The sequence below is a fragment of the Anser cygnoides genome, chromosome 11 (assembly GCF_040182565.1).
Source record: "Anser cygnoides isolate HZ-2024a breed goose chromosome 11, Taihu_goose_T2T_genome, whole genome shotgun sequence".
Lineage (NCBI taxonomy): Eukaryota > Metazoa > Chordata > Aves > Anseriformes > Anatidae > Anser > Anser cygnoides.
Genome location: NC_089883.1, coordinates 10,073,551 through 10,095,342, shown reverse-complemented (window position 1 = coordinate 10,095,342; position 21,792 = coordinate 10,073,551). Strand labels below are relative to the sequence as shown.

The window sequence follows — 21,792 nt, the reverse complement described above, 5'->3', positions numbered from 1 at the left end:
TAACATCTCAGCTATTTTATCTGTATTGCATTATCGTTGGGTGCATATTTGCCCAAACAAAAATTACTCTTTGGGCTAACTACGTGATCAGCCTGTGTGATAGCTTGGAGAGAGAGCTAAGACAAAATATTTCAGTTGTGGAAATGTTGCAAATGAGACAAGCAGAATAACTTCAGGGGTTTAACTGCTTTAATTGAAGCACTGGAAGATTGAAGAGTTGTTTGTCATGCTGTAAGGTGTTTTGCTGCTGTGTACGTGGTAGCAGCATGAAGTCTTCTTCCCTATTCTTCATTTATAAACATACTACAACTTAGCAGAATTTTACTTCAATATGCTGCATGTACTATTAAAAATCTGTTACAGCTGAGCATCTGTTGAACCTCTGGCTAGTCCTTCCCCACAGAGCTGAGCTTTACAATTTGAACATGGGATTACATTTTATTAGAATAAGCTATTATTCATAAGTATGAATGAAGGAATATGTTACATATAGGTATCTATACTAGAGATCCAAGCCAGTCAACCACCTCTTTGTGAGAATCTTTAAAAAGACAGCTGTATTGATAAGGTAATTTATTTTGCTAATGGTGATTGTTTTCTACTTTAATTTATAGTTGTTTTCCTGTAAATATATGTACTTACTACTGTGTTTACATATGGTAACATTAATATTTTAGCGTAACTTGGTATGAAGATCATTATAGTAGGACATGAGCGAACAGCCGGGTGCTGTATCGGTAGGGTTGCTGTTTTTTTCGTCTGTAAGATAGTTTGACAGCCACCACCATTACTAACATTACTGTCACTCTAGTTCAGATGAAGGACATGTATAGCAAAAGATTTGAACACACAGACTCAGGGAGCAGTAACCCAGAAATGATCGTCACTGCTCAAGCAAGGTGAGGGTGGAAGTCCTAATGCAGGAGCAGCTGGAGGCCTTGCTCCTGCAAATGCACAGGTGCGTGGAAATCCAGTTGGCTGCCTCCAGGCTGTTAGCATGTGTGTGTGTGTAGGACAGATGGAGCCCCTGCCCTCTGAGAGGTATTCCTGCAGTGGCAGTGTGCTGCAGTGCAGTAAGTTTAAATGATTATTTGTCACTTCTCCTGTTGACTTTTCCACTTCCACATATCCTACCCTTTCAGTTCCTCTGGCCACTGCTCCAAAGAGACCACACTAGTTTTGACTACCGCGATTACTTGAACTATTAGTTTTGTTTATCCTTTGCAAAGGGAATGCAACTAGGAGCAGAAATCAAGTAGCATCTGAACTTGAGGGAGGAACAGAATTATGCTTTAAAACAGTAATCACTAGTATTATGTGTAGAAGGACCAGATGTTAATTGGTAAAAGCAATGGTAAAACTGTTTGGGGGGACAAAAAAAAGACAGCTATGTTTTGACCTATTATTTTCATGCTTAGTGGCTAGTCGGATGCTATGAAGCTCTTCTAATGTTTGTTTGTTTGTTTTTTTCTGTCACTGGGGCAGGTTCTTCAGCGCACATGGATCAGCCTTGCTGCCAAGCTCTCTATGACTTTGAACCAGAAAATGAAGGTGAACTTGGGTTTAAGGAAGGGGACATCATAACTTTGACCAATCAGATCGATGAGAATTGGTATGAAGGGATGTTAAATGGAGAGTCTGGCTTCTTCCCCATTAATTATGTTGAAGTGATGGTACCCTTGCCTCAGTGATTGTGTCATTCAAGCTGTGAACATGATTTCATGACTGAAATGGATTCACAAATGTGCTGTCAGTGTGGCATTCTGTGAAAGCCTTGCTATATGACTGACTTACTGACTTTTGTATGCGTCTTTTTAAAATGTATTTATTTTATATTCAAAAAAACCTTTACCTTCCCTGACTCCATCAACCTGCAAAAAAACCCATACCCAGTTTTTTTGCTTTGTGCCTTGAAGATCACTGTATGAGGTGTTTACTGGTAGCTCACTGTTGCTCCAAAACCGCATTTCTTTGCTATTATTGTATGTGTTTTGTTTTTTTTTTTAAATCTTCAGTTGCAATGATTTTACTATTGAAAACCATTTTAAAAAATACTGTAAGTGAAGCTAACTGTAACCAGTTCCTAAGTTACTGATGTCATTGAGCTCTTTTCATCAATCACACTGTAATTTATTGTGAACAAGTTAATCCACATTTCACATTGTATGTTGACAAAAGGCAAAGTGATTGTTGTCAATATTACGATGTTGTTGTACTAAGTACAAGTTCTCAGAATTAAAAGTTCCTATACTTTGCTGACCAAACTTAATAAATATTTCTGTGGGATAAGAACAGTGGTTGCCACTTCTGTTCCTATAGTTCTGGTATTTGTTTCTGAACTAGAGGGTCACTCTTGCTATGTAAATAAAATTTCAGTGAAAAAAACAATGCTACATTAAAAATGCATGAAAAAAGCCAAACTATTAGTTTCATGACACCTTGGCCACTGCAGTTTTAATAATCTTTCTCTCTTGTCACTGATTGAATGACATTCATAATGTCCATTAAAATTTTCTTATAGCAGGAGAATAAGAGAAAAATTCCTTTGAACTAAGCGCGAACTGATCCTAGCGCCACAGAGCTTGCATAGACCTCCACTGAGATAAATGGGTGAGTATCATTAGTACCTGTTACAAACAAATGAAAAGTCACTAACAGTTCTGCTTTTGTTTATTTATTTATTTGGAAGGAATGGAGAAGTAGTAGAAAGGAAAAAACAAATGCTATAACTAAAACATATAAGAAAGGCCTCAAAATGAAAGACAGACAGACTCAGGCTTAAGTACTATCAAAATGAAGATGGATAGTGTGGTTTTGTGTTAGCCTTTTCCATCTTTGCTCAGTAAGTATGGCTGTAGTAATGACTAAAAACAGTCATCACCCCCAGAGGAATGTGAACTTTTGCCAATTACTCTCTGAACAAGACAGAAGAGAGAGCAATGAGAAGGGAATCAAAATCTTTATGGGCAAACTGGATTGAATGCAGCTTCAGTATATCAAGCGGTACTTGGATCTCTACTTGGATCTACAATCCAGTAGAGACAGTATTCCCGGGAGAGGTAAGAATTTAGTGTGTGCCACAGGTGCAGTAACTTTTCCCTGTAAGCAGCATAAATAGCCTCTAACCTGCTGTCAAAACCATGTTTTCCTTTTTCTACTGTCTTCAGCCTTGGCTTGCACAATCCTCACAAGAAAGGTAGAGGGCTAGTCTTTGTAACTTTGTCTACAGCCTGCTAATTAATTAGGGCACAACAGCTCTGATTCTGGACCTGCTCATACAAAGGAAATTTATTAGGCCTTTCCTAACTTCAGGGGTGAATAGCTAGTAGTTATTAAAGCAGCAGTACAGAAAGTAACTTGCCCTGACCTAGTTCTTGAATTAAAGTAGCTATGGTGTTCTGAATACAAAGTGTGGAACAACTGTCAAACATTTAAGTATTTGAGATTCACAGCTTATTAGATAAATGCCAGACAACTCAGTCTACAGTTGCTATACTTGTGCTTCTGGGTTGTAGCAGTAGAAGGGCTATTGCTAAAGTACGTGCATATTTTGAAAGAATAGAAAAGATTTTAGGTACCAGCAGCCAAGAAGCAAAGCTGTTGTGAGCCAGGGTTAGGCACCTACAGTTTGCTTAGGTAGGTAAGCAATAGCCAGGGGAGAAGAAAAAGAACAGTCACTGTAATAGCTTGATCTACCACAGCTATTTACATCAAGACCTGTACAGTAGTTCAAGCATTTCAGGGTTGTCACTTCATACTGATTTTTGCTTGTTCTTTAAAGAGAAGTCCTCTCATTTGAAATACTTAATACTCTTAAATTCATCACAGGTCAGCTTTACTTGGAAAAGTGAGTGATAAGTGTAAACAGGACAGTAGGGTATACCATTGAAAGTTTCTTCAAGCCATGCAGGGACATGTAATGCTTCAGAGTTTTGAGCCACTCAAATAACGCTAAAAGCCAGTTTTATTATTTTACTTGTAAATTAGTCTTGGACTGCCATATTTGTACATGAAAACTCTTTAATAGTAAAAGTTTAACATAATAAATATAGCAAAGAACAGCATTTATTTCTGTATGGGCCTTAAAGTACAACAAAAGTTCAAATCTGCTAAAATGCATTAAATCAGCAGTAGTTTTGATGTCTCAAAACCAGACTTTTTTAAATAGCTTAAATTAAGAGCATTAAGCCAGTATAAGGAAAGCCTCACATTAATAACTATCCAAATATAGACTGGATCTTAAAATTCAGAATTTAATATTTTAGCAAGGTAACAGATGCAGCCAGAAATCAGCATTTGGGGAGATCAGCAGTGTCAGTTGCTCATCCTCTTAACAAGAAGAAAGCTAGACTTTGCATGGCTCATCAAGGCCCTTTCTTCACCATATAGCCAGCAGGTAAGCATTTTAGAAAAAAGAAACTAGAAGTACTTGAATACAGGCTGACTACATAGCCAGCAAAGGTTGTGGGTCAGCCTTCAGGTGGGCCACAAAGCTATTAAACATAAATTACATACTGGCCAATACATAGTATTACCTCAGCTCCCCCATTAGACATACAAATCAGACCTGCAGACTGCCCTTGAGTCAGACATTTAGCATATAGGGACACTAAGAGCAGGTCTTTTTGATGCACCTTTTGCTGTAAACATTTGTGTTTTGTTTTTTTTTTTTAATATTTCAGCATCTGTTTTTTTCCCTAGCCCCTTAGAAGGCTGACATTTTGGGACCTTTTGGAGAGAGTGCTAATATTGCTAGTTACAGTACCTTCTGTTGGAATGTTTCACATTTGCAGGATATATCTGTCCAAGTTAAGGTTCCAGCAAATCAGAACTAAAAGCTATGCTGTGATATACTGCATCCAGAAAGATCAAATACTGACATTGGTAATTTCTATGTACTAGAATACAGAAACAGTACATTTAATCAATGAGAGGAACATTCCACAACTTGCTTTTGATTCCTTTTTTTTTTTTAAGCTCTAGGAAGTCCTCTAGCAAGTGATCTAGACATCTCAGCATCAGGATCTGAGCAGGAAACATTTCAGACACTCACTACTCTTCAGGTGAACGTTTCACTTCAGCCAAGTTTGGACTTGCTGAAAGCCCACACTGTAGTGTGATCTGGCCCATGTAGTTTCCCACCCAAACTTGAAACAGAAATTGCCTTTGGAGAAACACCATGTCAGAATACTGAGAAAGCTGAGGCAGCCTCACGCTCATTCTCAGTTATTTATCATCTTTCTAGGACATGCATCTAACAGTTTTGTAAACTGCACCCTCCTGTGTTTCAGCAGGTCACAGGGACCAGATCCTTGTGTTAGAGTGGAATAACAACTTCATACAGAGCTTGTATTCTACTGCTCTTTATATCAGTGAATCCAAGACAGGGTACAGTTATCAGACGGTAGAAAGTTTCATGTTATGGACGATGTTTCTTACAGAGAGGTCAGATGGGAGATTCAAATTCCAAGTGAGTTTCAGATATTGCAGAAGATATCAAAACAAGTCTGCGATGTCGCTGGAGATTGAGAAGTTTTCAAATGATCATCTGCGTCCATATTACATGATAGAACAGCTAGGATCCTCATTTTGCTGCCGAAATAAAACAAGACATTAGGCTAATGAACATGCATACTTACTATTTATTGCTGGCTAAAGACATCTTACTTATTTCTTTAATAATACTCTGTAGATTTAATTACTAATTAACAAGCAAAACAGGTTTTCAAGAGTGGCAGCATCTTAACTACACTAGATGGTCAGTGGGAAGGAAAATAAGTTTAAGAGTTTGAGTCCATGCAATACCTTCTTCAATGAAAAGCTATTGAGCTATTAGTACCCCAGTTCTGAGGCATCAAAACTTAACCAGCATGCAAATTCCCACTACTCTAGTTAGAATAAGAGCAGAAGCAAAAAGTATGGAAAAGCCTTCCTTAAAGCAAAGCATTCTTTACATCATTTTGCTACCTGCAAGAAGTTAACTTTTTTTTTGGACTAAGCTACTATTATTTCAATATTACCTGTGAGACAGAAGCATAGGTATACTAGTGACACAACTCTGATAGTAATTCAGCAGATGGAAAGGACATTAATATATGAATAGGAGTATTAGAATGGATTCTTACCATAAGTGGCATACAATTTGATTGTAACATTGCTGATAAAACAGCAGATTAGAGATGTAAAGAAAAGTGTTGCTTTTTCTTTCCATCATTGACTGCAGAACAAGCATGTTATTAGCCAATTAAAGTCTTTAAAATACTGAAAGAGAGGCCCTAATTTGAAGATGAAGCTTGTAGCGGTAAGTCTCTTTAAAACCTTGTTTCCACTGATACAGCTTCAGCCATTTTTGTTTATACTGCATATTAAAAGCCAGAACAGCATTGTAGAACATTATTCAATAACCTAGCAAACATGATTATACCCTCCTTCACAGTTCAGGACTGGAAATATTACAAGAATGTACTCAGGGGTCTTTGATACCTGTAAACACTAAGCCAGAGGATATTATAGTAATAGATATTTACCCAGCTTTTCTGTTCTAAAGAAGGACAAGGAGAGAATTAAGTAGTAAACAACTGCCTGTTATGAGATCTCAGAATACTATTGCTCTGAAGAAAGTGTACTTCCAAGTTATTTTTAGACAGGTATACATATTATGAAGGCACAGAGGAAACGGTGGCTCTAAGGCCTGCTGCAGTAGATATCAGTCCTCCTTGCAGCTGTGTGGGATCATTTTTAGCAATATCTGTGGTAACTCAACAGGCTGTGTCAGCAGGAGGCAAAGAATGAATATTTAGCTGGACATTCTCTTTACTTCGGTCCTTAGCCTACACTAAGGAAGGAGCCTACACTGTTTCAAGTCAAGAAAATCAACTCAAGTAAGATACAGCCTATATTTTTTCAGTTATGATCAATTTAAAGCCCTTCAGCACACTTCGGCAATTAAAAGACCAGTGTAACAGTATCAAAATGCATTAGAAGCATTCAAGATGCTGAACTTCAGACTGTGATCAGTCAAAAACCATTTAGAGAGGCCATAGAGTCTTTTACAAGGCATTGCAACATGCAAGTTATAGCCAAAAGGTTCTAGGTGTATGGAAGCCAAAACATGCTCATTCTATTGATCTGTGTTAATTCTGTTAGCATGATCTGCATCTGTACTTCAGTACCACTTGGAAGTATTGAAGGGGGTATTTAAGACAGAAACAAGGTTGAGATACTTATTTCACACAGAAAAATAAGAATGATTTCTGGAACCAAGTTGACACTGAAATGCCTCAAACTCATGCTTGAGTTTAAGAGGAGCTTAGCCAGTCAACATACCAAGAACTTTAACCTCAGCATTCTCATACTTTTGAATGGAAGTACTAGCTTTCTTCAGTGTGAATTTAAGTTGCACACTTAAAACAGTGCCTGGACTTGCTCTTAAGTATCAGAGAAGTCACTTCATCCCACAAAAATAAGGTATTTCTAGTTAGTACTTGCGTTCTGTTCTTTGGATAACAGCTTGCAAGCTTACTCAGTCAAATGTTTAGATGAAACAGACATTAAAGAGAGTATTCTTCATTGTTTCAGTAATTAGATGCCAGACAGCTAACACTATTTGATCATATTCAACTAATAATAAGCAAAATATCAATTCCACTTGCGATGCAAAGCCATGCAAGCTACACCCTACATGGGACAAGAGACTGAAGCACTACTAATGAAGCAAGCTGAGATGACAAGCATGATTCTCACTGATCTCACCTGCTAAAGGATGCTCACAGGAACCACTATCATGAAACCAAACAACATTTCTTTTTTCTTCTTCTTTTGGTCTGACATCAAGAAAAATGGTACAGTTGTAGCATATGGATGGTACTTGGGGAAGTATTTTTGTGTAATGAAAAGTGATTGGCCGTTGAATAATTCTTTTGATAGCATGCATTTAAGTTTCAGGCAGCTTACCTGAGATGGAAGCTCCATTTCACTTTCAGTTACTTCTTCATACTCATCATCTTGCTCACCACTTTCTTCTCTAGGTACATGCATTAACTTCCTCTCTGCTAGTTCCTGCAATACAATTGAGTCACCACCAAGAACACTCAAGCGTTAAACACTCAAGTGTTAAGGCAAACAAGTTTTGTATTAGGACAGAAGAAGCTAGAAACTCACTTACCTCACCTTCATCTGTGACAAGAGTAACACCAATATTATACCCACTTCCCCAAGACTTCTGAGAATTCCAGACCAGATCACTAGGACCTGGGCTTACACCAGCAGCTGCACCCCAGATCTGCAACAAGTTCAAAGTGAGCTTCTGAAGATTTTTATTTGTAGTTGAATTAGAACTCAGAACATATAAAACTTCAAGTACTCTAATACCAAAGATGCCCAGTAATAGAAACTGAACTCCAGATCAAGTTCTTATAAGGATTTTCTCATCTTTCTCTCCACATAAAATAAGGATTTTTGTTCTTTAGGCACTTACAGCAGGATCAGGAAAATCAGGTAGTAATTTAGTTTCTCTTACTACACAATTCTCCATTGCCATCTAACCTAATGAGAACAAGGGTCTTTAAGTTTTATGAAACCACTACCTACCGTAACTACTTGGCCTGCCTGAAGAGTGAACCGTGAAGGGAATTTGTATGTTACATCTGACACACTTTCAAGATGTCTTCTCAACACCCATCCATGTAGTGGCTGATCCTGTGGGATAAGAAATTTCTCTCAGCATTACAGACCAACACAACACCATACAAGTGCAAGGTGCTTTCCAGCTTCATGGTCATTTAGTCCCTCTCCTGTAGTGTGGAAGAATCAATTTTGAGGCTGCCTTCAAGTTTCCAGTGAATTCTCCCAGTATTTTCTTAGGGTTAATCTTAATCCCACAAGTTTAGGCATATCTATTCTTGCCTTCTGTTTAAGAAAGATCATGTTCTTACCAGGGAGATTCTGGTAAATCAAGTTGGTCACACCCATCTTTAAGTCAGACCATATGTATATAAGTATAAGCTATAATATACATAGTGATCTGTGAAAGTTTAAGGTAACTCAGGCTGACGTAAGTGCTTAAGCTTCCAGTCACAAGTTCTGAAGCTCTGATGATTAATTCTAATGATTCTTATTTGCAGACAAAACTAGTTGAATTATCTGATTAGAGAAGCCCTCTCTACATTGATTAGATGCTAGCCTTTTATCTGCTGTAAGCATTTTTAAGCAGCAAGCTGTCATCCAGTTTACTAAAACCTTATTTAATTTACCAAGGTTACGTAGTACTTCCAATACTGCTACCCTGAGCCTAATGAGAAATACCTGATGGTGGGCTTCTCTATCATGGAAGCCAGTGCACCTCCTGCAAGAGCATCTCCCAAACAGCTCTGAACAGGACACCTGCAGGACCAGTTGCTCTTCTCTTGACATTAACCAGGTTAGTCGAAGAAAGACTTAGAAAGCCTTCCCTTAAGTAGTTTGACAGTACTTTTCTCCCATCTCATCATCCTTCCCTATTGCCATCTCTCACCAAGGCACAAATCAATTCACAAGCAGTTATACTTGGTAGTGAAGGCAGTGTAGAATTGAACAAGTACAAGTGCCTACCGCATCAGAGTTGTTTTTAAGCCTGACAAATTTCCCATCTGCATCAATTTCTTCAATAGATATATTTCCTGAAGATGAAGCATGCTGAACAGTCTTAAATCCAGGACTATGTTCTCTCTTTTTGGCTTTTATTTTCCTTTTTTTCCCATGCAGGAACCGTCGCTCTTGACTTGTTGCTTGAGTTGCAGTGCTGCGTGAAGATGGACTAGGTGACAGCTTTAGCCTAGAAAGGAGTCAGATAACATTCACTAGAATATCTAACATGCTTATTCCTCCTTGCTCTTCCCAGAATAACCAAGTCTAACAGCTTCTTACATTCAAGGTTTCCATGAAGTCTTAAATAAAAGATTTTATTTTTACTGGCAAGAGTAACTTAGTAAGTAGCTTATTAAGTTTGGAACACAGCCCCAAACCTAGAGTTCCGAGCAAGCTTATATTGATAAGAAATGATTCCCAATTGCAATTCATTTAAAGTCTCTACAGACACTTTTTAGTGGAAGTTGTTTTTTAGTGGAAGTTGTTTAAGTTTTTGACCCTTCTTAGCATGTACTGAGAGTTCACACTGTTCTCAAACTGTGTCTGGATAACTGGGAGCTAATATGATTTTCCAGCTTCACTCATGCACACAGCCTAAAACATTGATGCTTCAATTGCTAAATAGACTTCTGAGCTAACTAGGTACAGATTAAAACCCGCACAGAACAACTGTACCCCTATAAACTGTGTGCCCTAGCGGTTTTCCAAAATTCAATACTCAAGTAGAAATGACAGCACCTAACTCTGATGGACAAGGGAGAAAGAAAAGCTGGTTTAGGTTTGAACACTCGTTGATATAGCTCTGGGATTTAGCACAAAGCTTTGAAAAAGTTTGATTCTAGGCAAGGATGTCTAACGGACCTTTAAACTTTCAGTTGGGTTTGTCAAGTTATTTCATCTTAGTATATTGTATGGTAGATGTGGGATATAAACACCATTTATCTACTAGTTATACTTAAAGACCAGAATTGTGGTACTAATTGCACATTTAGTATTTGTTTCTTGTCTCTTCCACATTCTGAAGAATATACTGTTAGTGCAGAGATCATGGGTGGAGCAAGCCCTCATCTGAGGATCTTGTCATAGCCTACCTCTGTTCCTCTCCTTCCAGCATCTTCCTGTAGGCATTTATTTCCAGATCTAGTGCCAGTTTCACATCTAAGAGATGCTCATATTCTTCCAACTGTGCTTGTACCTGCTGCTGGGCTTGTGCCATTTCTTTCTCTTTTTCAGCCATACGCCTTCGATGTAGATCACGATCATAATCCAGTGCCTCCTGTAGCTCCCTTATTTTGCTCTCCAAAGCAGCATTCTAAAATTGAGAGAAAAAAAATCAGTTAAATTCTAACTGAAATTTAGAGAAGAAAGCACATTAGTTTGAATTGGGTATTTAAGGATATACAAGTGAAGATAGTACCTGGCTTTGATATTGATTAACTTGAGATGTCAGAGTATCAACTCTCATCTTTGTTTCCATTAGCTCCTCCCGAGCAGCATTGGCAAAGTCACTATTTCTTGCTGCAGAAAGCTGGGCATTCTCCACCTATGGATAAGTCACTGTTAGTAATGAGTTGCTTATGACCATGTATTTTAAATAAGGAAGGAAAACCAAGTGATTTCCAGCTGTTACATCTGGAAATAGTTATGTTTTACTTAAGTGTGCAGATACCAATAAGGTCTAGGCCAGAAAGCTTTTCAGGGAGGTTTACGTGAGTTTGACATTCATGTCAGAAGTCAGCAATAATCAGGTAGGGAGCGGTGCTGGCTTAAAATACAAGGTCTTCATACATTTATAACTGAAGGATAGATACGAAGTAAACTGATTCTCCAGAAGAATAATGGAGAATGCTTGGAAACTGCTTGTCAAAGCATGAAGCTAGAGGATACTAGGTATGCTTAGAGAACTATTGTTCTTCCCCAAAAGATCTGTTACTGAACAGTTCCTGCATCAGTGAGCTACTTCTAGAGCAAGTCAATCTTGAAGAGAAGTCATTCTTCCAAGAAAGGAAAAAAACATGCAGTGAAATAAAGTATATTCATACAAGAAATACAAGGTTTTCCAGTAGAGACCTGGACAGAATTGTACAAGTAAATTCACTAAGTTGGTATGTGGAGAAAGTTGGAGCATAGAGAAACCCAAAAGAACTATGAAGCAATAAACACATCTGCTTGAGAGGAGTGAATCATGTGATTCTGCACTAAATATTAAAGACAGCTTAGCATACCAATATGGTACACTGCAACCAACCCAGAAACCCCTGGGATCTTACCTACAACAGTATAAGAAAAGTATTAATTTTACCTGAATGCAAGACTAATATGAGGAAAAAGATTGTACTAAGTGTTGGTGGCACTAAGTTCTACTGTAAAATTTGACGCTTTTGAAATTCCACACTAATTGTAGTTAATTACTCTTCACATTTACACCTAGAAGCTCTGCACTAAATGTGAGGGCTACATCAGTTACTTGGTATGTAAATTTATGTTACATGGTAGTGTAAATTTAATCATATTAAGGTGCAGAGAATTTTCTTTACTGGCTTTTTTTTTTAAAGACTCACTTTTGCACTGAATGTTCTTTCCAGCTCTTCTTTGTATCCTTGAATTTGTTCTTCATGCTGTTTTCTGAGCCCCTGCAGAGCATCCGAGAGCTTACTCTCAAATTCTCTCTGACGGCCAGACTCTATTTCTGCCATCCTGCTCTCATGGACTCTTTTTGTCTCCTTGAGTTCCTAGGAGGAAAAAGTTTTCCAGAGAATAAGCAAGCTAAAACAGTTCAATTTGAGACTGTGGATATACTGTACCAGCTTAGTAAGTCATTCAGTACTGAAGCAGTTTTGTCATTGTCTGCATTCATCTTATTTGGAGCTTAAATATTCATCAATTGGGAGCTAAAATATCTATCCATTAGGTCAGGTATTTCCACCTCCCTAGCTGTGCTGGGTTGCTTGATTTCCTCGTTGCCAACATTGCTTAAACTACTAAATGCAGTAATCTGTATCTAATTTGGAGACTAATTCTTTGAACTAGATGAATTTATCTGCTTTTCTTAACTGAGAAGCACATGTGCATATGCTTCAGCTTCTTTAAGCAATGTTACTTCAACTATTCTTGTTTTATTCAAGAACTAACAGCAGCTGGGTTAGAGAAATTGGAGTTTTATCACTTAAACCACACACAGATTTCTTCCAGAAGGAGGTTGGCTTGCATTCACTTTTTTTTTTTAAAAGTTGTATGTCATGTACTGACTTTTCATGCAACACTTACCAAAGGTGCTTGGTAACCATTAAGGAAGTAGGGAACATAAGTTGCTTATTAAGAGAGGTTTGATTTCTATTATTTTAGGCTTCTAGCAAACACCTGGAACCATTTATTTCAACTGTAATATATGCACTTTCAGTTACACAAAGTAGTACATTAGTAGTTACCTTCAGAAGTGCATCCTGAGAAAGTTTTCTCATATTCCAGATATCTATTGGTACTATGCCAGTTAACATAAGGCCGTATACTTTGCTGAAGTCTTCCTAGTTAGGTAGATTTTATTGGCTGATGGACTGTCATAGGTTGACTCAGCTAGTTACCTTTTTAAGGATAATACACACCTTAACATTGCTTTTAAGGGCATCCAGGGGTCATGGACAATTAAAAATATATATTCTTGTTAATAAGCTAAAACATACGTCTTCGTGAAGGCGCTTCTGGAATGTCATTTGTTCCTGCAATGTTTTCATGTGATTTTCCAGGTCCACCCTTCTCAACATTTCATTGTGAAGATGCTTTTTGGCATCTTCCAGTGACAGCTTCAGCTAGAAGAGAAAGACATAGGGATAAGCAAAATTAAGAGATCACTCTTCCAAACTAAGATGACCACCTTATTACAGGTTATTCAACTTCATTCCTACAGCTATAAAAACATGTTGCTTAAGTGAAGTTTATTTGACAGTTTAACGTCTATTTCAGTGGGATCCAGCATGTTTGCAACAAAGAACCCTATTAGTCATTACATAAACCAGATTTCCAAGAAGGTACGCAGCCCTTCATCCCACCAGCTAGTTTTTAACCACTGTTTTATTTCAAGTCTAGAAAATAGGTTTCTGATGAATCAATTGCAACATCCATACACATTCTTCCCTTCCACATTACTAAGTGCTCCAAAATTCTCCCTTATTTTCCATACCACTTGACTGATACTTCACAACGAGAAAATTCCAACGATGGCTTTACTATGTTGACAAACTCTTAGAAGGTGCCAGTACTGGACTGTTCCACTTTAATGATACAAGGTTTCTCTAGTTTTCATCTTAAAGACCCTAAAGTAGCTCAATAATCATGGTAAAGCATGAAGATACTGTGTTGTAATACACTGATAGAGTAGCAACTCAGCAGACGAACCCACAAGAAGTAGTCAGTTCTTATTTGTTCTACCTAGATTTAAGCATAGTAAAGCAGGGTCCACCAAATCCTCCCTTTGCTACAGAGGCTACAACAGTTCACATTTCAACTTAGTTCATCATCAGAACAAAAATCATTACAGACTATGGTCATGGAATAGAATTAAAAGTACTTACAACAGACAGAAGTTCTAACGGACCAACTATTAGCAGCATTTGCTTTCAGCAAGTTTGAAGAAATCTTTTTGTCCACCTGTAATTGTCATAGGTGACAGCCTTTGCCTGCTTTTACGTTTAAATCTCAACTAACTAGTTTGGGAAAAGACAAGCAAAAGCTTCAGGAGCAACAGCAAAGTTGAAATTCCAGGAACAAGTCTTACAGTGACTACTTGATCCTTTAATTCACGAAGGTCATTTTCCAAACTTCTGTTCTGATTCAAAGCTGTTGCTAAGTCAGCTTCCTTTGCATTCAGCTGAGCATCAAGGTCTCTCACACGAGCCTGTGCCAAGTTTAAGTCAGCTTCTTTCTTTGAATTCCTGCAAGTGAAAGTTTTACACTCATAAGTTACTGTTGGTGAGGTAGAAAAATTTGCTTTCAGCATGTTTACCTTTATGGGGGTTTGCAGTTGAACTAAATCAGAAGAAAGGTTAGGAGTTGTGCTGAGAGCATAGGGTAGGCTAAGGAACAAACTAGACCCTCAGAGAAGTATCATTTTTTTAACCAGAAAGATTTCTGACCCACTTTCCAACTCATTGTGTGTGAACTCTATGCAGAATCCAGCTATTTTCCACAGCACTACCATCAGGAAGGGAGGGACAGGACAGGTCCTTTCTCCACAGGGACAGATTAGTCACATTCAAAGCCAGCATTCACTGGACTGCACTGATGTGCCACTGCTGAACTCCTGACACAAAAACCTCCTTTCAGCAGCAAAGGCAGCCACCAGCTTCCTGGCAAGGTGCCTGTTGCCACCTCAGGACACCCTTGCTGTGGCTGAGAGCCCCACACAGCCCACCCCCTGTGGGATGCACTTGCTCCACAGGGAGGCCGCCATACCACCTGAGGGCACGCAGGCCAGATGCGAGCAGCTCAAGGCCTGCTTTCCTGAGGCAGGGTGGCAGGTGATGCTGGTCACACATGGTGGTGGAGTGCCCCCTCCTCTGCAGCTGAAGGCAAAAAGCAGTTCCAGCTGCTGGGGGCTTCCCCCATCTGAAAACCAGATGGGGAAGGTCCCTTCACAGCACTGAAGGAGTTCTGGCCCCTGAGGGCACTGCCCTAGCACGCAGGCCCTCTCAGCCCCGCTGCCTCCTCCAGTCCCCAGCTCCTGCCACACAAGTCTCCACACAGACCACCCTGCTCTCATAGCATGGAGAACCTCCTTCTGAGAATAACTTTCCCCTCAGGAAGAATTACAAATTCTCCCTTCCTTCGTGCCTTGGCAGAGTTATGGGGTGAGAGCAGCTTTGCCTTCAGAAGGCCATTTCCTTCCTATCACCTTGTGCAAATGCCCAATTACAGAGCCTTTGGGTACCTTCTGGATGGCCAAGGTAGGTTTTTTAAAAAAAATTTGGCATCACAGCAGTAAAGTACTGAGCCCACAGTGAGTTCCTGTCTTTGAGGATAAAGGGGTGACAATTTCCCAGACTGCTCTAATACCAGGTTAATACTAGCACTCAGTTACCCTGGGCAACTTAGACCCAGTTACCTGACCTACATCCAGAGTCCGAGTTCCTCCTCAAAACTCATATTTGACATTTTAGGGAGTAAAGAATTCACTTTATTTTAGCAAAATTTGTTCTGCCAAGTGGCTAAGTTGTGATAATTCATACAATGAGTTTTCCAGTTGATAACTGAGCAGACCAGTTGGAGGGAGTCCAAAGTCATTCTACAGGAGTGATGGGCTCTAGAAAGCATGGAATACAGGAAAATATTGGAAAAAAGAATTGTTTAGTCTAGAGAAGAGAAAAGTGACAGGAGACATAACAGTCTTTTATGTATGTAAAGACTGCTGCATAGAGGAAGGGAATCTGTTTTCCATGTCTGTTGTGGAAAAGGCAGGAAGTTGTAGGCTTAAATTGCAGGGAGAAATATTTGGGTTAGATGTTAGAGAGTAAGCTAATAGTAGTTCAGAAGTGAAGTACAATGCCTAGGGAGATTCTGGAATCTCCATCATCTGGAATTTGAAAAGGGTTACACAAACATTGGCTAGAAGTAATGCAGGTATGGTTGGTTCTAACACAGGCTGGGGGTGAGGGGCTAGATCAGGTTCTTTCTTGAGGCCTTTTCTAGGCCTGCTATTCAGACATCTGTTGATTGTCTCTATACTTTGTGACCATGATGCATAAACAAATCTTTTGCTAGTAGAGGGTATTTACTCTTTACTGAGAAAGTCTACGAAAAGAGTAACTATTATAGTAACAAACAAAAGACTGCGTTGTAGTTTTCCCCTTGTATTTAGTTTTCTTTCTTTTCTAGGTATTAATTATATTAGCCACTTGGGATCTCTGCTGGTACTTGTACTTATTGTAAGTATTGGTTACAATATTAACATGTACATTAATAACTACTTACCGATAGTATTGACTGTTTCATCTTATTGTAATCTTTTTTGCAATCATCTAGGTATGCACAAGAGTGAAACTCTATTAGTGTTTTTTATATCTATTGTTTGATAGCCCACTTTCTTAACACAGGTCTTGACAGGCAACTTCAGGTTTCCTATATTCGTTCCTCACAACTTTTTTCCAGAGAACTCTGAAGTGAGTCATTTCATCTTTAATAACAGCAATTTACCAAAGTCTAGCTTTGATGCAAAGTGATAACTGAGGCATTGACTATCACATTTCCTATAAATCAGGGTGTCACATGCTTGACCTGAGCTTTTAGTGAAATTATTTAAATTCTCCAGGCACATTCAAATCACTTCAGCTCATTAAGACTAGAGGACACTAACAGCACTTGAGAAATTCACTCTTAGCTTCAGCTTGCTAGGTTCAGTAGCAAAACACAGTAGTTTCTTTCTTCATGAAGAAGTATTAGTCTCATCTTTATCTGTAGTGCTACTGCTCTTGCTTTGACCTTCCTCGGTCTCTAAATTCAACCAACTGATATGCTTAACCACAACTCCCCTTTCCAAAACATCTTTGGCCTACTTCCAGTTACAACTGTTCAAGAAAAAAATGGAATGCAAACATAGTTGATTGTTGCTGAAGGTTTAAAACTCTCCACTAGTGATCAAAAGGAGTCAATGGTTAACACTGCTGGGAAGTTATCTAGTGACATTCCATCCCATAAGAGTTCCAGGTTATTTAAAGGATATATATAAAGGGCATGATACCCTCAAGTTAGTTTGTTCCAAGTCATCTGAGACATTTGCAGTTAGACCAGATAAAAAGCACTCAATATTAGAATTTCAGTCTAGTCCTTCCAGAAAGGATGAGCTATGCATCCTTCCCCATGGGTTTTAAAGTTAACCACTTTAAAACCTAGTTACTTTAAAGTTTGTCCAGAGAATTACATACCTACCAAACCTAAAGGTTTATAAACAAAGCTGCTGTGTTATACAAACACAAAGAGCAGCAGAAAAATCTCAGAACTGGCATTAGCCTTCTCTCCTCACTGTCCAATCCAGTGGTTGGTTAGATTTATTAAAAAAATTATGTGCTAAAACACAGTATGAATGAGGCAAGACCAATAACTTCTAAGCAGCTGAAAACAGAAGCTTAGAGTAAAACACTGTTTTATTTCCAAGTAGAACAGCTACTTAAGTCCTACTGAGCCTGTAGAAACCACTATTTGTTTCATACTATAAATATTAAAAGGAAAAGTTAGTGCCTACAGGTGCTATGATAACAGCTCATAGCAAGATTGTATGTGTTTATGGACATGCAAGTTACTTCAAGTTTGTAATTGAGTTTGCATTACAATAGGGCATTAAAGTAACTAGCAATGCTAGTTACTTGTGTATATCCATATATACTTGTATATACCCAAAAAGGATGTTTGCTGTGTTAACGTTTGTTCCCTGCCCTTCACTACGCATCTCCTACAAGATATTTTGATCACACTTGTGTTGGACCATCCCCTTGTTTCAGGCCTGGGGAGACTAGACAACAAGGAGATTCCAGGCACAGGATACACTGCTCATGAGACCGTTAAGTCTGAAGTGACAGGCAGTTCATCCCAGCAACACGTAGATTAAAATGGAAGAGCCACTAGGACAATCTGTGCATTACCAGCCTGTACAAGGTAAGTTGCTCTGCTTATAGGACCATCTAGAGGGAAATACAGAGAGAAGGTAGAGCCTGAACTACAAAGCTCGAAAGAGATGTGAGCAGACTCCATACAATGACTTACCTCCCCTTCCACTATAGCTTCCTAGATGCTTTCCAGCATTTCTTTAGTGCTTATTAAACACAGAGTGCAGTACCAACCCAGTCAACTCTGCTTCCAAGCAGGGCTATGCACAGAAGGCCTTCCAGCATCCCAAATTCTGGGGGACCTCATTCCCATTACAAGGAAGCTGTGAAGCATCCCAGCAGCCCTGGAGCAGAAGGCACTCACAGCAGTAACCCTACCACACACCTGAGGGACACACATTAGAGTTTCTCCAGACCTATGCCACTCCACACCTCTGGGGTCTCACCAGCACCATGACCCGGCCACCACAGCGGCACCAAGCCCTCCCTCTCGGAGGCACGGGTCCCGGCAGGCAGCAGCACCTTCTCCTCACCCCACGGGAGACCCCCAAGCATGGAGGCAGCCCCAGGGGAGACCCCCACGGTGCAGGGCCCGCTCGGGGCCGGGCAGGAGCGGCGGGACGGCCGGACACCGACCTGCTGTGCAGCTGCCGGTGCTCCTCGCCGATCTTGCCCAGCTCCACCTGCAGCGCGGCCCGCTCGATGGCGATATCGTCCAGCGCCCGGCGGGCGTCGGCCAGCTCCGCCTCGTAGCGGAGCCGCAGGCAGCCCAGCTCCCGGCCGCTGCCAGCCTCCTGCTCGGCCAGCCTCTGCCGCAGCGCCGACTTGTCGGCCTCCAGCGCCCGCACCCGCTCGATGTAGGCGGCCAGGCGGTCATTGAGCTGCCGCAGCTCCTCCTTCTCCTGCAGCCGGCTGAGCCTCGTCGGGCTCAGCGGAGAGGAGGCAGCCCCGCGGCCGGCGGAGCGGCTCCCTCCGGCCGGTGTAGAGGACAGAGCCGTGGTCATGGCAGCCTCCGCCCGGGCCTCCCCGCTCCCGGGCCTCCCCGCCGCTGTCGCCGCTCCCGGGCCCGCCCCGCAGCCGCCGCGTATAAATAGCAGCCAGCTGCCGCCGGAGAGGGTGGGCAGCTTAAAGGGCTACGGCTGCTCCCCCCCCAGTGCCACCGCTTCGCTAATCCACGTATCTAATTTTTTAATTTTTTAATTTTTTTTTTTTAAGCTGGTTTTTCACACATGCTTCGCTGCCTCTCATCAGCCCAATGGTGCCGCTCGGGGAGGGCGGGGAAGGAGCTGTTGGGATGCCCACAGCAGCTCGGTGGTACTGAACAGGCAAAAGGGTCGGGGGAACAAAATCCCAGATTGAGGCAGATGCATCACAGCTGCAGTGAAGCTCGCACGCCGGCACGCCGCCCTATCTGCACTCTGCCTGTTCTGTCTGGTTTTTGCAGTTTGATCAGCTGATGGAAACAAGCTAGTACCCTCCGCTTGTCTGCTTGTGGGCGATTTTAGCTTTTAGTTTCAGCTGCGGTGGCTGTCAGGCATCCCAGTGCTACAGGGTTTCATATGAAAGCTGAAGTAGCGTGTGAAAAGGAGGGAGAGGAATGGCATCAAGACAAACATGAGAAGCAGCCTGCAAAAATGTATGCTAATTACATTTTAAAAAAAAGTCATTGTACATTAAGAAAGATTTTTCAGCACCTGTCGTGATAGTTGCCATTTTTCTTCAATAGCTAATAAATTTATCGTTTTCATTTTCATTTACATTTCAGAGAACAAGTGCTTCATGAATATGAGCATTAGAATCTCTGAACATTCCTATAACTGTAAATTACAGTGTTTGTTGCAGCAGTTACAAGAAACTTTCCTTAAGAGTTTAGCTTAGGTTGATGCTATTTCCTATTTCCTGCCCAGAGGAACAGCCTTTGCCCAAACATACACCATCTAAGCAGTCAAGAAGCATTTTGATTATGTTTAAATTTTATTTATTTATTTATTTTTCTTTTCCCCTTCTATGTCCTAGGCCTATATTCTGTGTTATGATGGCTACCTAGCTATGCAAAGTGACACTTCTAAGTTGCTGCCGAGTCCCAGAGGTGCCAAAAGTCATTAGATGCTGCAGGATCACAGTAGAAGCCTCTCATATTCTGTTGCTGCTTACTTCCAGAGTGGCTGCTAGTGAAGCACCAGTCACTAAGCCAGTCTGAGTGTGAGCTGTTCTCCTACAGCTGTGGCGTTGTCGGGAAGTAAGCTGTACTTTCAGTCTGCAGTGGTTGATCCATGATCTCAGGCTGTTACATGAATGTTCCTCTTATGCCCTCTGCTTCTCTTTGACCTTTAGAGTTTTATTGTATACAGGCAGATGAACTCCTGCTCTTACAGTCTAAATCGTATTAGTTGCACTCTCCAAAATACAGCTTTGATGCCTTGACATCATCTTAGAGTTCACTAAAAGAAAAGATGGATTTTATGAAAGTTGTAGAGATAAATTCTAACTTCACTTTTTAGGCTCTGAGGCACATGACATGGGAGAACAACATAGTCGGCCCCAAGATTGTAGGTAGGGCTTTTAGACTTAGGTTTTATATATCCCTGGATACAAAGTTACACAAAGTAAATGAGGGAATAGAAGAAGATATGTATGTTCATCAAGATTTGGTTCTGAACTTCATTACACATTCGCACAAAAAGCAAAACACCATTTCAATGCTACAAGTATATCTAGCAGAGCAATGGCACATGGCCAGGCTGAGCTCCTCTGGTTCTTGTCCTAGCAATAGCATCAGGAAATTCTTTTCTGCAAAGCAGTTCCAGTTTTTCCTATTTTGTTGTAATGAGTACTTGTTTGTTTTTCATTGTCAGTAGAAAGCTCAATTTAAAGTAAAAAAAAAAAAGTATGATTTAAATCTGAGTATGTACCTCTAAGATGAAGATGAGTATGTCTGAGGGTATGCTTAGGCTTTGAAACTTCATTCCTCTACAAGGAACACTGAGGTTGTATGTCATTGTCACGTTTGATGGTTGCATGACTGGCCAGCTGTTCAAATACAATTGTATGGTTTTGGAACAGATGCAGAACAAAGAAAGAAATCTGTTATTCTAAGAATATTTTCCTTGCCTGCCAGGGCTTTGTAATAGTGCAAACAAAAACAGCTGAAAGAAATGGTTCAAATGTAGTCTGAGCTACTTTTATCTATCTTGCTCTTCACCTACTCTCCCTATGCAAGACCAGAAGAAGGCATCTCAGCAGTGTGAAATGGAAGTCAGTTACTGGTTCTTTTCTTTCCAACATTTTTTCTGAAGTTTTCTTTGATTAAGACTTTAGTCTGTACTGCTTAGACCACAAATGTAGCTGGGGAATTTCTACAGAGATAAGCCTGTACCGTATTTTCCTACTGTTTCTAGTATAATGATGTCAGGAATATGTTAGGATTATGAAGAGATATTGAAAGTATCTGGAAAAATTGTAGGAAAAGGCTTATATCTCAGACTAAAGCACAGTAAAACTGTTCTACAAATAATCTGTTTGTAAGAATATGTAGATATAGGAAATTTTGACAGTCTTGGTAGCTTCCATAACGTCA

The 21,792-nt window shown here is 40.1% G+C and overlaps 3 protein-coding genes across 8 annotated transcripts in view; 2 read left to right on the top strand and 1 right to left on the bottom strand.

The window, feature by feature from the left end:
• Window positions 1-4,852, top strand: part of SH3GL3 (SH3 domain containing GRB2 like 3, endophilin A3) — a 55,946-nt gene extending 51,094 nt beyond the window's left edge. For both annotated transcript variants that reach the window (XM_048071877.2, XM_048071876.2), the window contains one exon: window positions 1,486-4,852. In XM_048071877.2, the coding sequence (XP_047927834.1) occupies window positions 1,486-1,691 (206 nt within the window). In that variant the 3' untranslated portion in view covers window positions 1,692-4,852. The remainder of the gene's footprint in view (window positions 1-1,485) is intronic.
• Window positions 3,947-19,305, bottom strand: LOC106043362 (lamin-B3-like). 3 transcript variants are annotated; one of them, XM_048071873.2, is made up of 12 exons: window positions 18,852-19,305; window positions 14,396-14,552; window positions 13,305-13,430; window positions 12,186-12,356; window positions 11,042-11,167; window positions 10,716-10,936; window positions 9,589-9,811; window positions 8,590-8,697; window positions 8,165-8,281; window positions 7,954-8,058; window positions 7,753-7,823; window positions 3,947-5,592 (listed from the first exon to the last, which is right to left on the bottom strand). In XM_048071873.2, the coding sequence occupies exons 1-11, from the start codon at window positions 19,217-19,219 to the stop codon at window positions 7,782-7,784; spliced, it is 1,764 nt and encodes a 587-aa protein (XP_047927830.1). In that variant the 5' UTR covers window positions 19,220-19,305; the 3' UTR covers window positions 3,947-5,592; window positions 7,753-7,781. The 3 variants fall into 3 exon arrangements, with proteins under 3 accessions (XP_047927830.1, XP_066860003.1, XP_047927831.1); XM_067003902.1 differs by lacking the exon at window positions 18,852-19,305 and adding an exon at window positions 15,076-15,196; XM_048071874.2 differs by lacking the exon at window positions 7,753-7,823 and having other exon boundaries at window positions 18,852-19,302.
• Window positions 16,512-21,792, top strand: part of ADAMTSL3 (ADAMTS like 3) — a 202,564-nt gene continuing 197,283 nt past the window's right edge. Inside the window, exons 1-2 of one of the 3 annotated variants that reach the window (XM_048071872.2) lie at window positions 16,512-16,541; window positions 18,111-18,264. In XM_048071872.2, coding sequence (XP_047927829.1) covers window positions 18,219-18,264 — 46 coding nt within the window. In that variant the 5' untranslated portion in view covers window positions 16,512-16,541; window positions 18,111-18,218. Of the gene's footprint in view, window positions 16,542-18,110; window positions 18,265-21,792 lie in introns of those variants that run through there. The other 2 variants (XR_007166140.2, XM_048071863.2) reach the window with 2 other exon arrangements.

Coding starts and splice junctions, on each gene's coding strand:
- LOC106043362 (XM_048071873.2), bottom strand. CDS start 19,219: ATGACCACGGCTCTGTCCTCTACACCGGCCGGAGGGAGCCGCTCCGCC. Junction 12,357..13,304: donor AGAAGCGCCTTCACGAAGAC/GTATGTTTTAGC, acceptor TTTTCCTCCTAG/GAACTCAAGGAGACAAAAAG. Junction 10,937..11,041: donor TTAATCAATATCAAAGCCAG/GTACTATCTTCA, acceptor TCTCAATTTTAG/AATGCTGCTTTGGAGAGCAA.